Raw genomic sequence first — 13,614 nt, 5'->3', positions numbered from 1 at the left:
TCTTGGTTGGCTGTGCTCCATGCTGACTCTGTGTTTCCTGCTCATAGTTTGGTTAGGGCTCATGTTTGTGCTGGCACATAAAACTCTCCCATCTGACTTACAGTTTGCAGGTGGCTCGTATATTGAAAGCTACAGACTTGCAGCCAGAAATATTAAACCAAACATCGTTTTAATTGTCTGGTCTTCCAATGCGAAATGACCCAAAGTAGATGATTACTTATCAGGGTTGAGTTCTGCCTCAGAACGGGGATCAGATGCTGAGTTATGAGAGGAGGAGAGAAGGAGGAAGAGGAGGAGGGGAACCAACTTACTGGCACCGCCTGCCAGATTCACAGCAGATCTGAGCTTATCGCATCATCGCATCCAACCATAAATTACTGCTTCAGCCAGACAAGGAGGTCTTCACCGAGCCTGCACGGCTGACATCTCAACGAGGGAGTTACTTCTCTTCTCATGCTTTAGAGATAAACCCTTATTTCACCTCTTAGCTTCTTTGATCACCATCTCTTCTCTCAATCTCTCTTCGGAACCGGTGGCATATTGGGCGCGCTGGATGGCCGCTGCACCTAACGGACCGGTGTGAATAGTTTTCTTTCTTTATCCCCCTCGCCCCCCTCCATTCAGCCTCATCTTCGTTTTTCCTCTGACTCCAAGAGGCTGAGCACAAAACAGGAGCAGAAACAATGGAAGACCAGGTGACCCAGGAGTCCTGCCCCGTCCCGGAGCCGACGGTTGTGGATCCCTGGCCGGCCACAGTGCGGAACGGCCAGTGCGCCGCGGATGGCTTCACCAACCACCAGCAGCAGCAAGCCAAGACCCCCACAGAGCCGGAGTCTTTCACAGTCAACCAGGAGATGAAGATTACCGACAATGTGGACGGAGAAGGTAACTTTTTATGTTTGGATGTTTAACTGGCTTTAAAAGTTGTTGGGTTTCTGTTTGGGTGGGATGTCTGTGTATGAGTGTACGTGAGTGAGTGAGAGAGAGAGAGAGAGAGAGGGAGGGGGAGGAGAGAGAGAGAGAGGGGGGAACGGGGGGATATGACGGAGACAGGATGGTTATTTTTATCCATGTCAGATATTTTCGGTGTGCTCTTTGAATAATGTATGATAGTCAGACATCAGCAAGATTCACACTGGAGCAGTTCTATACATGGAGTTTAAGGCTTTAAAAAAATGTAATCTAGCATTTCATTCATTCATTCATTTCATTCATTCATTCATTTCAGCTGTTTTTGTCAGATTTAGCCTCAGATGTGTGTGTAGAGCGTCAGGTATCAGTGGGAATCATGCAGGGACCCAGCCCCAGCCCCAGCCTTCCCTTAAGGCACACACAGACCAAACCCTCACACCTGCATTTGCATTTTCTTAACCCCTTTAGTGCATCTGCATTCATTCCTTATTGAAGTGCAAACTACAATGTGTTAAGAAGGGATTTAATGTGAGACAACAACACAAAGCGGTGCATAATTATGAAGTGGAAGAAAAACGATGCATTGCTTTCGATTTTGTTTTCCACAAAAGAAAATCTGAGAATTGTGGCATGCATTTATATTTGGTCTCCTTTTACTCATGTACCCTTAAATAAAATCCAGTACAACTAGCTTTGTGGCTTGGAATTTCAGCTCCCCAAGCTGCAAAGAATATTTAGTAATAGGAGAATGTTTCACAAATAATTTCAACTGAAGTGAATTTTTGCTGAACCACCACTAGGTGAGGTTCCACTGAGGCTCATGTAATCTGCTGACATTAGTCATGTTTTTCTGTATTGGGACAATGGATGGAGGTAAATACAGGGCGTCCCTAGAAAAAGACCCATCAGGCTGTTAAAGACTTTCAGATTACAGTGGAGGTTCATCTTACAGCAGGACAATGACCGTCACCATAGAGCCAGTGCACCAACAGAGTGATTTAAATTAAAATATTCATGTGTTAGAATGGCTGAATCAAATTGTGGACTTAAGTTCAACTGAGAATATTCTGCAATCTTTGAAAACTGATTACTTAAAGTCGACGAAGCTGCTGAAACATTGCTCAACGTCCTCAAACCATTCTCTGTTTTATTTTTGGTATTAGAAAGATGTGAATCTTAGTCTATCTGACACTGAACAGCAGACAGGGTACACCTCTGACAGGCCACCGATCCATCAGAGGACTAAAAAGAAAAGCAAACCCTCAGATTTTCTTTATTTAGACTTTTGGCTTAGAAAAATATACTGCCTACTAAATCTAAGACATCTGACGAGACTGACTTTGCCCCATCATGTGCAGGGTTTTCTCAGGCCTGACTATAAACCTCCAACTAGCCTAAAGGTCATGCAGTATTTTATTACTAAATATTAGAGACTTTGATTATAGTTACTTTTAATTTATACACACCACCTGCTTATTCCCAGCTGAGAAACTCTACAAAATATTCTGTTCAAAAATATTTACCTCTGATCAATTATTGAACAATATATGGGATATCAAAATATGAGAATTAAATAGCAGATTCTCGTTTAATAACATCCTAACCCATCCATCTGACTGTACTGGGATTTTAAAAACTACACCAAGCTACACAGATTCTGTCGTGACCCATGCACCATTTGAAAGTGACACAAATGTTGGGATTACTTTACATTATCCTGTGAAGAGATCAAATCCAAACTAATTTATTGCAAAGAGATTTATTAGGAGAAGGTATCGACACTCTGAGAAAACTCATTTCCTCTGGAGTTTCGCTCTGGCCAAAAATGATGAGTTAACCTAATATATATAAAGTCATATCATAAACACGAGTGAAGCTGTGCAAGACTCCAGATTAAATTGCTATTATCGATCTTATTAGCAGAACGATTTATGTAAAGGAGTGACAAAGTAGTAGCTCCGTCCAAAGAACAATGTGAAGCCATTATCAGCTTGTAGCTAAAGGTTGCCACTAAAAATATTGCAGCTCCCAGACCAGTTTTCCTAATCGAAGGCCAGGAGCCTCTTTTATCGAAGAGGGAGCGACAGAATGTTGATCTTTTTAGGTGAACTAGAGTCCACATCAGAGTTTGATTATCCATTCACACCTCTGCAAACAAACCAGACTTTCTAGATAAATGAACTTGAGTTCACTTAAAATGGATTAAACAGAGCAGATGAGAATGGACCCAGATCCCTGTGTCAAAGACAACAGTGACCAAACAATGTCATTTTGGAGCTGTGGCCAGGAAACACCTTAGATCGCAACCTCGATGAGAACCTGTGGTCAATTCTCCAAAACCAAGTGCAGACGTCAACAAATCACATCAACTCAATACTTAGTAGAGGTTGACACCGAACCTTCTTTTTATTCTTAAATCTTTTACAGTTTCTAATAAGTTTTCTTCCAGGATTGCTCTGTATTTATCTTCATCCACTCTGAACATGTCTGCTGTGTCGTCTATATGACCTGCTGTGACTTAAAAATAGGGCAAATTCCTTCAGTAGCTTTCTTTCAACAATTGACTGTTTCTTGCTGCTCCTATATTTTGTCAATATTTTGTATTTTTTTAAAGATGCAAAACAATATCTAATTTTCTTCATTTTCATGATAATGCACTACTTTAGTTGGCCTGTCCCACAGAATCCCAGTTTGTGAAAAATGTGACTATAATCACAATTGTTTTTGCAAGTCATTGCAAATAAAGACAATTTAGCATAAACATGTTGAGAAATTCCTCTGACATAAATATGGCAAATTCAGTTCATAAAATCTGATTGATTGTTCCACCTATTCATGGTAAATTAATCTAAATCAAGGTTTTGATTAGTTTTCTTAGTTTTACGGAAGTGTAAATAATGCTACATACTTCTCTTGAGTTTTAATTACTCATGTCTCAGTGAAATTAATTCACCACGTTGACCTGATGTTCTTTTATTTTGGGTAAAGGTGTGACAAAGACAAAATGCCAACACACACACACACACACACACACACACACGCACGCACACACACACACACACACACACACACTTGCGCTCAGAAGAGTGTGCAGAAACCTGTGCATGAGTCACAGAGAGATGTGGGTTGTGAAGAGATGTCGAACACATGCCTTCTGTCTGTTCTCCCAGCCAGGAATCATGTGAGCAGAGTGATTTACCACGCTGTCTCACTTCCCCTCTCTAACACATACACACCCACGCACACACACGCTGAGGCTGGACAGTTTAAATTTTACCAAGTTTATATCTTCTCAAAGAATTTTCATCTTCCTTGTGGAGTCTATCACCAAAATAGTCTTTAATATTTCAAGAATAACTTTTATTAAATCCTGTCTATACAAGTTAAAGAAGAGAAGTTTGGTGTTACAAATGGTCTAGATCCAATGGTTGATTATAAAGTCAGTATTTAAGGTATTCAGCATCTTTATTGGAAGTATAACTTAGATGTATTTGATAAAAAAGTGCTATTTTCTTTGTCTGGAAAATATGTTCAAATACTGTAACATGACTCTACAGTTTTATATAAAATGCCTCCATTCTTACATCTAACAAACCAAAACTTAGCTTTAGGCAATGACAGATCATTTGAGTGCCATCATGCTGATGAGAGTCTCTTGTAATTTTTCTTTTTTCCCAAAATACATAATCCAAGCAAACAGGTTGGTTTTTCAACACTAAACCTGCAGGTCTTAAATGGCTTTTTCAGATATCAGTGGTGTTTTTGCAATTACTACTTTTTTGTCCTGCAGACTAAGCAGTTGTAAAACCTGTGTTTTATAAACTGAAATATTTATTTCCTCTAATCTAAGTCTCATCTCTGATATTTCTCTGTGTAAACAATCCTTTACTACTTAATCTGCCAGAGGCCACCAGATCAGAGCAGATCTAAGATCCCCTTTGGAGGCATGTGATTCTTTTTTTTTCTTTGGATTTTTAAAATCTTCATAGGAATTAGATGCAGTAGAGCTTCAGTAAATGGTCGAGGTCAAAGAGAGGACAGTAAAAATCAGAGGGCCCATTTTCATAGCTTTGATTTTATATTTTATATATATATATATATATATATATATATATATATATATATATATATATATATATATATATAAAAATCCAGTCATTTTGGCTATACATCTTTCTGTCCATCCATTCATCTATCTTCTTTTTCACTTTTTCTTAAAAATACACTAAAAATTAAAAGTGATTAATTTCTGACAAGAAAAAAATTCAAGACCCCTGAGAGCCAATCAAAAAGTGGCTGTTTTGATGATTTACTGGTCAAGTTGTTGTCTCAGATCAAATTGTTGGTGAGACAAAGTTGTTGTCTCACCAACATATTAAAATCCCTGACTTGTCGTTCTACACTCTCTATAATTTGACTAACAATATACAGTTGTAGTCAGACCACATTTCTTATGGTTTTTGTCTATGCATTTCACTCAATTGAAGGTATTTTTTCCACATATACTAAAAAAGGGTTATATAAAAAAACAACACATATAATAAAACAAATCAGAAGTTATAGGTTTCATTATATTTAATTGCAATTTTTTCCCATGTGCTGCAGCAGTTTTTATGATGCAGCTTGTTTTCTTTTCTTCAGAAAGCAACATTTTCTTTCTAAATGATAAACAATGATGCACAGCAGTGATTTAGCTTTATCCAAGTATGCATTGTCTTTATTAAAAAAAATTAAAAAAATTCAAGTTTAATAAAACATACAGGGTAAGAAATTATTTGCTTTTGACACCATGAGCTACTCCACAGGGACGATTCAGTTTTCAGTGAAAATTAGGATAAAATCCAATAATGTGTGGATAGGAACAGACAGTTTTCATTAAAAAAATGCATGAGCAGCTATTGAGGAGGCAGCTGGCAGATCAAGTTAGGTTTTATGAATGTGGTTGTGCTTTGAGATGTTGCATCAGAGCCGTCACACAGAAAAACAGTAATCAAAGTGGTCAGGACATGGGCTGGTTCAATTGCTAGTTGCCATGGAGATTCTGGATGCAGGTTATCCTGCTGCTGGGGGTTAAGGTTCTTCCAGTGCTTTTTGATTGACTTCATCTCGAGGAAGATGCTTATTCATCAATATTTTTATAACAAGAGAAACTCTATTTCATTTCGCTCAATATTATTTAGATGTTGCATTACTTGCAAGCCGTCCTGTGTTCTGTGACTTTCTAACTCAAGGAAGGCACATATTAAATGTTTTGTTTTAAATTCGTAGCTCCACACTCGTCTGACTGGTTTTGTCCTGGTTTCGTGGTTCCACTAACAATGTGCGATACAAATTTCAGGATACGATTATAGCCAACAGCATTAAAATCTCCTGGATGTAAAAGTTCAAGCTCCTGAATAATTCATGACTCTGCAGAGCCATCCTCACATTTCATGACACGGAGCTGCCGGCTGTTAGAAATCTGGGCTATTTAGTCTGTGACTTCAGGCAAGGACCTTTCTCAAACACAATAGGTGGACAAAGCGATTAGAAAATTCATCCAATTCATTTTTGAAAATTATTCTGCCTTAGTGAAATCTCAGTTTACTCTGGTAGGCTGTTCAGCTAAGGTTTTTCTGATAAAAGATAATGAATTTTGATACTAAGTGCATCTGGGAACAAAATGGGCGTCATGTATGGGATCCCCTTGGGTTGACTAAGTACTACCGATATTGGGAAAACCATTTGAGCACCATATGTGCAGTCATGAATATTTTATGGGGACACCCCACAATGTATCAAGTTCTTCCAAAGGAAATGTTCAAAAGTTGATGTCCAATTTTTATTTTCACCAATTCATTGCTGGGAAAGAAAACAAATAATATCAACATAAATGTATGTTCTGTTTTAGGAAAATGTTATCTCCAAATTGCTACCATTATCCACTTTGGAGCAAAATAACTCAACTGAGACGCTTCTTGTGGCCATCTACCAGTCTGAGGAAATGTTGACCGGTGAATTTTTCATGCTGGATTTACTGGTGTGTTTTTGGTCACTGTTATTTTGCAGGATAAATCTTACTTCAGCTACTTGAGCTGGCCAAACGAAACTCTGATTTTCTGATTTACAGTAGCACACCAATCAAACTGAGTCAATCAAATGAACATTTTTTAAGATAACCCTCCCATAAACAAACATTCTTCTTTGTACAAAGGAGATGGATAGATTGAATCATTTCTTAATTTCCTGAGGGTGCCTGATATGATCACAAAGTAACACAGAAAATCATAATGACTCTCCTGAACATACACAAGAAGAAAAACAGAAGCGTCCTTGTGACATTTTTTGTGTACGTTTCCTCTTTGCAGGTCTTCTTGAGAGCAGCATGCGCCTGAAGCCCCATGAGGCTCAGAACTACAGGAAGAAAGCTCTCTGGGTCTCCTGGGTCTCCATTGTGGTCACACTTATCTTGGCTGTGGCAGCTTTCAGTAAGCATTTAAAACAAACATTATTTAAACCTCTAGTAAGAGCACATATGGAGGCATAAAGTGACTCTGCTGGATATTTATGTTCAGCAGTAATTACTTTTTAGGAGCAGATGATTTCCCAATTCCCATTTGATAATAAGAAGATTGTTTTATCCAAATGTGTGTTTTTTGACTGCAAAACAGCGTTGTATATCGTTTTAAAGTAGGATATGCTTTGGTATGTTGTAATTAGAGCATTTAGGTTAAATTTGGATGAAAAAGTATTTGACCCTTTAATTCTTTTGTTATATTTTTGGGTCAAACCAGCTTTAATAGCAGAGATAGGGAGCCTGAATAACAGGAGTTTTCAAATGTTTATTTGATGCATAAAGACAAAAAAAAGCTATCCAAACCAACCTGATGGCCTAGTCAAAGGACAGAATTAAACTGAAAAGCTGTTATGAATTCAGACAGTCTGTTTATTCTTAAAAATACTTCAGTGCGGCTGAATTAAGCAATTCGGCAAAGAATAATGGGCCAAAACCTGTCCAGAGTAATATGGATGAGAGGAGGAAACACTTTTTTCCCATAATACCAGATTGGTTTGGATAATGTTTTTCTTAAAAAAAAGAAAATAATCATTTGAAAAACTCTGTTTACCCAAATTATCCTAGTCAGATGTTGAAACATTTCTTGTTTGATTTGATAGACCAGTTTCAGGCAGTTGGGTCTGGATATAAATTTGGGTTCATCAAAATGTTCTGGCAGAGAACTGAAAAAGTTTAATGCAACCAGTTTGTCTGAAGCCCTCTGATTAGCTTGCTTATGAGTTCTCCCATGAAGATTTTCTTCAAACATTTGCAGCAACAACTACGTTATTACTCAACAATTGTTTCCAAAATGGCCTCTCATTGGTTTGGTTTTGAGTTAGATTTCTCGTCTTTTGTAAAATCTTGCTTTGTTTTGGTCTTGAGTACAACACCAGTGTAAGGTGGTGTGTGTGTTGGTGTGTGTGTGTGTGTTATAAGAACGTATGACGGCAAAGAGCATGTGCTTTTTCTCGCATTGATGCAATGAAAGTCAGCTGTTGACAAAATACTAAATTAATGAATTATATCCATCTTTAAGCTGATGTATGCCAGGGTGGAAAATATGAGTTAAAGTGTCACACTTTTGTTGCAAAACAGTAGAAAGAAAAACATTAGCTCAGTTCTGTCTCAGGCAGTTCTGCTGGAGGAAACTGAAACTTTAAGCAAAATGTTAAACTACAGCCTGAAAACAAATCAAGATTTTCCTACCATAAAAAAAGATTACAGTGAGTTCTTTCTTTTTCCCCTTTCAGTTCTACTTTTAATTGTAATTTGATTTGATCAAATAATTGTTTGATACTTGAAAAATATCTCACTAACCCTACCTAGCCTTTAATCTATTGTACATATAGATTTTTTTGTGTCACTTCCTCATATTCTTCCACATAGAGTTGAGTTTTGCTTTAGGAGATCTTTTGCTCTGCATATATTGCACAGTAACTCAGTGATCATATGGATGCTGTGACAGGATGCAGCAGTAATTTCAACATATTCGGTTGCCTTGTGATGTCCGGAGCACAAGGGAAGAAATGCAACGTTGTAGTCATGGGTAGGAATCATGACGAGACATAAGAGGAATTAGAGGATCTGAATCTAAGAGAAGGGTGAGACTGAGAGGGTACCCGGTTTTAAATAGTGTTTTCTATATGAGAATTAATCTGGGTACATTTAACAAAACAGCATTAAAATTCTTCTTAGATTCACTATTGGCTGATTCAGCCTAACACTGCATTTATTTGAATATTTTAGGTGAAAGAGAAAGTCTGTTTCTGGGATCGTTTTAAATAAGAGAATGTTCTATGAATAAGGATGCATAAGACATGAATACACACTTGCAAAACTACTCAGAAGTGTTGTTGATAGGCAGAACCTTGACTCAGACAATGAGAAATTATACAACCTTTTTTTTACAGAAATAAATATAGAGTTTATAAGCTGCTGAAACACATGCAGTTATCTGAGATCCTGCTTTGAACAGTATTTATTTTAGATCTAGGTTGTTTTCTTGTGCAAATTTATGTGGCTATGACCTATGCTGTGTTTGCATGTGTAAACTAAGACTGTGGTCTGCAGGTTAACTCGCATTACTTTTAAAGAAGTTTAAACTGCATCAGGTTGAATTAAAGTTTATGAATCGATCAGTTTCCAAATTTCAACAAACTTAAGATTTCTTTATATTCCTTAGAATTAAGAATTTCTTGTCAGAACAATACAAACTCTAACCTACATATTACTACTTAAAAAAGGAACTAAATGATTACAAAGGAACAAACACTTAACCAACACTAATTAAACCTGAGGATTACCATGAGTTTCTCAGAAAAAACACTCCAGTCTTTCATATACATCACAAATGACAAGATCATTTTCCAATTTCAATGGGTTTTCTGGTCATCAGGGAAATATGGTGAGGTCTTGTTCTGCATAGTCTCATGTATTTCTTATAGTAGGCAATGACTAGATCATCGAACACTCCTTTAATGTTTCAGATGTGAAGGCAGATAGGAAATGGTTCCAAGGTGGGTACAAATGGTTGCATTGTTGTTATTTTTCTGCCTAAATAAGTCAGGTATGAGATGGCGCTTGGCAACATGATCAAAACCCCAAGGAGAGCTCTTTCCAATGAAACTGATGCAGACAGACAAACCTTAGAAGGACATGGAAAGGAAGCAGACAGGAAAACAGAGAAAGAGAATGAATGGAGGTGTAAGTATGCCCTCCTCAACGAGTCACAACTGCAGAGCTGAAAGGACGAGACGGGGCATCGAGTGAGTCAAGTAAAATATTAATCCCACTCTTTCTTGTTCTGTTGCCACACTGCATGGACTTGAAGAGACACTGTTCATGTGCAGAACAGAGGGAAAGAAGAATGTGGGAGCTGGCAGAGTGAGAGACAGATGGATGTAAAGGAGGGAAGCGCTGAAAGGTACCATTACACCAGAGGACGAGGCAGGACAGGGCAGGATGAGTCCTGGCACGCGGCATCAGGGACTTAGTGATGGCTCAACTTTAAAGAACACCAACATTCTGTTTCCTCCTGCTTCTGCCCCAGTTTCCTTTTGCCTTTGAGTCTCTCCATTTTCCATCTTTCCATCCTTTTTAATTATTTCCCCATTTTCAACTTTCTTGCCTGTTTTCCCATGTGTTTTCTCCTTCTTCCCTCCTGCGTTTCAGTAAGCCTACATTCAAAAAACAAAAAATCGATTTCCATAAGCTGTCCTATGTGATATGTACATCTTATCCTCTTTGCCTCAAGTAGACAGGTTTTAATAAAAGCAGGTTAAGTGTCAAGGTCTTCTTATATTTCCAATTCTGTTTTTGCAAGCCATTTTTTTATGATTCTCTCTCTTCCTCTGTTTTTTCTGTCTGCCTCAGAGGAAACCTGCAGACTCTCAGCTGCTCTGCAACCTTTAGCAGGATTTTAAGAATTCAGAAGGGAGGCGTGTTCAAGCCGGTCCTCCTCTGCTCCACTTTCGGATGTGTTGACTGTCTCGGTCATGAATGGCTGCTCTGTGTTAGCTTGTGACATTTGTGAACGAGCTGTCCTTTGTGGTTCACCTGTAAAAGTGGTACAAGTTTGTTAAAGCTTATCGGACATCTCGGGCTCAGGCTGGGAGTCGAGAACTCACATACATCTTGTTAAGAGCTGTGGTGTGGTTTTTCACAGGAGTAGAGCTGGGAAATGTCTTATGGGGAATATATTTCACTTCAGAAATGTAATAGTTGTGTCAAGTTACAGCATGTAGACTTCACCATTTAAAGTCATTTTGACAAATTTGCAATAATCTGAATATGTCTTTGTTTTAGGTGAAACACTAACTGGCATGTTTATTTAATGCACCTTCTGGGATAAACAGTCGTGTCTTGATCCAAGTCACTTAAATCTCTTTTTTTCCTCGTTCTGAGTCTGAGCTTGGAGATCTACAGATTGTCTTCACTAAGTCTAAATGTGCAAATGCACTGAGTTGCTTCCATGTGGTTGGCCGATTTCCTTTTTGTGTTAACAAGTGACTTTATTAAGAAGGAGAATAGAGAAAGAGACCAGTGAATGTAAGTTCAGTTAAGCAAATCAGCATTAACACAAAAAACATTGGTTTGGAAAAAGCATTGCCTTCTTAGAGCAGCAAGCAACCGTGGGAGGGAAAAGCTCCTGCTAAGAAGAGACCTTGAGCAGAACAACTCAGAATCAAACCTTATTGACTTGGTAGGGGACAAGACAGAAAAACTGAGAAATCACACCTACCAAGAGACGGATGTAAAGACAACGTTTTTTGAAATATCAATTCATTAGTACATCAATAATTATAAAAGAGTAGAGTAGGTAAATGCCTGTCATTTAGCTGGGCATGTCAGTATAATTAAACCTGTGGCTTATTGGGATCTGGATTAGCAACATTGTACTTGAAAGATCTGATTTTAGGAACTCAGTGAACGACACTGCAGTCTGAAATCAAAGTGTACTACAATACGCTTTAGTATTAAAAGCCATACATCTAAGGAAAAATATTTAAGTTACGTCAAAACTTCCACAATTAATTCTTGTAGAGCACTTGCTGGAGCATTTTGACTAGCTAAAAGCATTTTGTGGGACATCCAGATAAGGTAGGTAAGAAGTAACAGGAAATAAGGAAATAAATAACAATGCATGATAAAGTTATTCTGCATCCGTCTAGAACAGTGTGTTTACCATTTTGACTGTATAACAAGGAGAAAGTTGGGTATAGTCAGTGCTGTTTGTGCTTTTCTCTGAAAATCCTCATATTATTTGAAAGTATTGAAAGTTTATTTACGATGGGAACCGTTATTTTTTAATATTAATTAAAAATAAACTACAGAAGTTTTAGAGTTTAACATTGTTGGAGAAACTACACATTGTGACAATTTTACTTGATTTTTCTCTTATCAGATCAGAGCAAGACGTACGTTTCCTTCCAACCAATCAGAATAGAGAAATTTTGCTGTCTTTGATTCCCAAATTGCACAAAATAAATGTAGGATTTTATATATTTCAGCTACAACAACAACAAAAAAATAGATATCTGAAACACAGAAAATTATACTACATATTTTCTGATAATTTGTGTTATTGCTCAGGAGCATGGGCACTTTAGTTCTGCAATGACCTACATAAAAAAGAAAAATCCTCACATCTTAGATCATCGGCTCAGTTTGGGGTGTTGTTTCAGAGTGATAATGCAAGGTGTGCTTGTATTTATGTTTACTTGCAAGGAAGCATCTGTAATGTGCTTGGTAAGCAGACACTGGGAACGCTGTTCCATATTCAGAGCTGTGGATGAACTGCACTCCACCAGCATAGATTTTCACATTGAGGACTTAGAGGAACGGGCTATAGGTCTACAGACTAACAGGCTGTCACTTGATCCATCGCCATCGTTGCCAGCAACGATTTGTTGTTTGAGCAGTGAGAAGATCGTGTGTTAAGGGAGAGGAAGGAAGGAGTGGGGGATGTTGGTGAGAAGCAAAAAGCACACAGCAAGAAAAGGGGACAGAAAGGAGGATAAAAGGAAAGAGACAGCGAAACTGGAGGGAGTGGCAAAGAAGTGAACAGGAATATCTGCTGCAGTGAAGAAGTTTCCAGAACGTAAACAAGGATGAAAGTGATAAAAGAGAAGGAATGCAGATTTCAATCCTCTGATTCTTTTTTCTCTTTCTCGTCCTTCATTAAATGCCTCGTTCTCCCCGTCTGCGCAGCAAGGATGCAATTACAAGTTTAACCCAGATGCATAAAATAAAAGCCTCTAGATCGTTATAAATAAACCATGTTTTTAAAAAAAATATCTGTGTGGCACAACTTGATAGACTGGGTTACGAAAGAGCCTGTGACGAATAAGCTGCGTAATGCAACTGTCACACAATAACTGGCATGTTTACATGTGCTAAAATGAAAACAGTCAAAGCTTTGTTTGGCTTAAATAGCAGAAAGAATGCTCTTTAAACGATAATCTGTGGTTGTCAGTGTTACTTTATGCACTAAGAGTACATCCCAAAGAATAAAATTATACTTTATTTCAGGCAAATTCCATTTTATATCTAAACTATTTCCACATTTTCAACCTAAAATTAGCCAACAGTTCCCATTTCATCTAAACTCTTTAGATTTTTCAGAAAATCTACTTTTTAATTTCCCCAGTGTGCACATTAGATGT

At 37.8% G+C, this 13,614-nt stretch overlaps 1 protein-coding gene across 1 annotated transcript in view; it reads left to right on the top strand.

Annotated features, from left to right (window-relative positions):
- Nucleotides 1–290: 290 nt before the first annotated feature.
- Nucleotides 291–13,614, top strand: part of LOC106903324 (transmembrane protein 163a-like) — a 51,674-nt gene continuing 38,350 nt past the window's right edge. Inside the window, exons 1-2 of the mRNA XM_014967034.2 lie at nt 291–885; nt 7,260–7,379. Coding sequence (XP_014822520.1) covers nt 684–885; nt 7,260–7,379 — 322 coding nt within the window. The 5' untranslated portion in view covers nt 291–683. The remainder of the gene's footprint in view (nt 886–7,259; nt 7,380–13,614) is intronic.

This window comes from Poecilia mexicana, unplaced genomic scaffold (genome assembly GCF_051168715.1).
Source record: "Poecilia mexicana isolate PSO_F unplaced genomic scaffold, ASM5116871v1 scaffold_2, whole genome shotgun sequence".
NCBI classification, from domain to species: Eukaryota; Metazoa; Chordata; class Actinopteri; order Cyprinodontiformes; family Poeciliidae; genus Poecilia; species Poecilia mexicana.
This window is presented reverse-complemented; position numbering and strand designations above follow the sequence as displayed.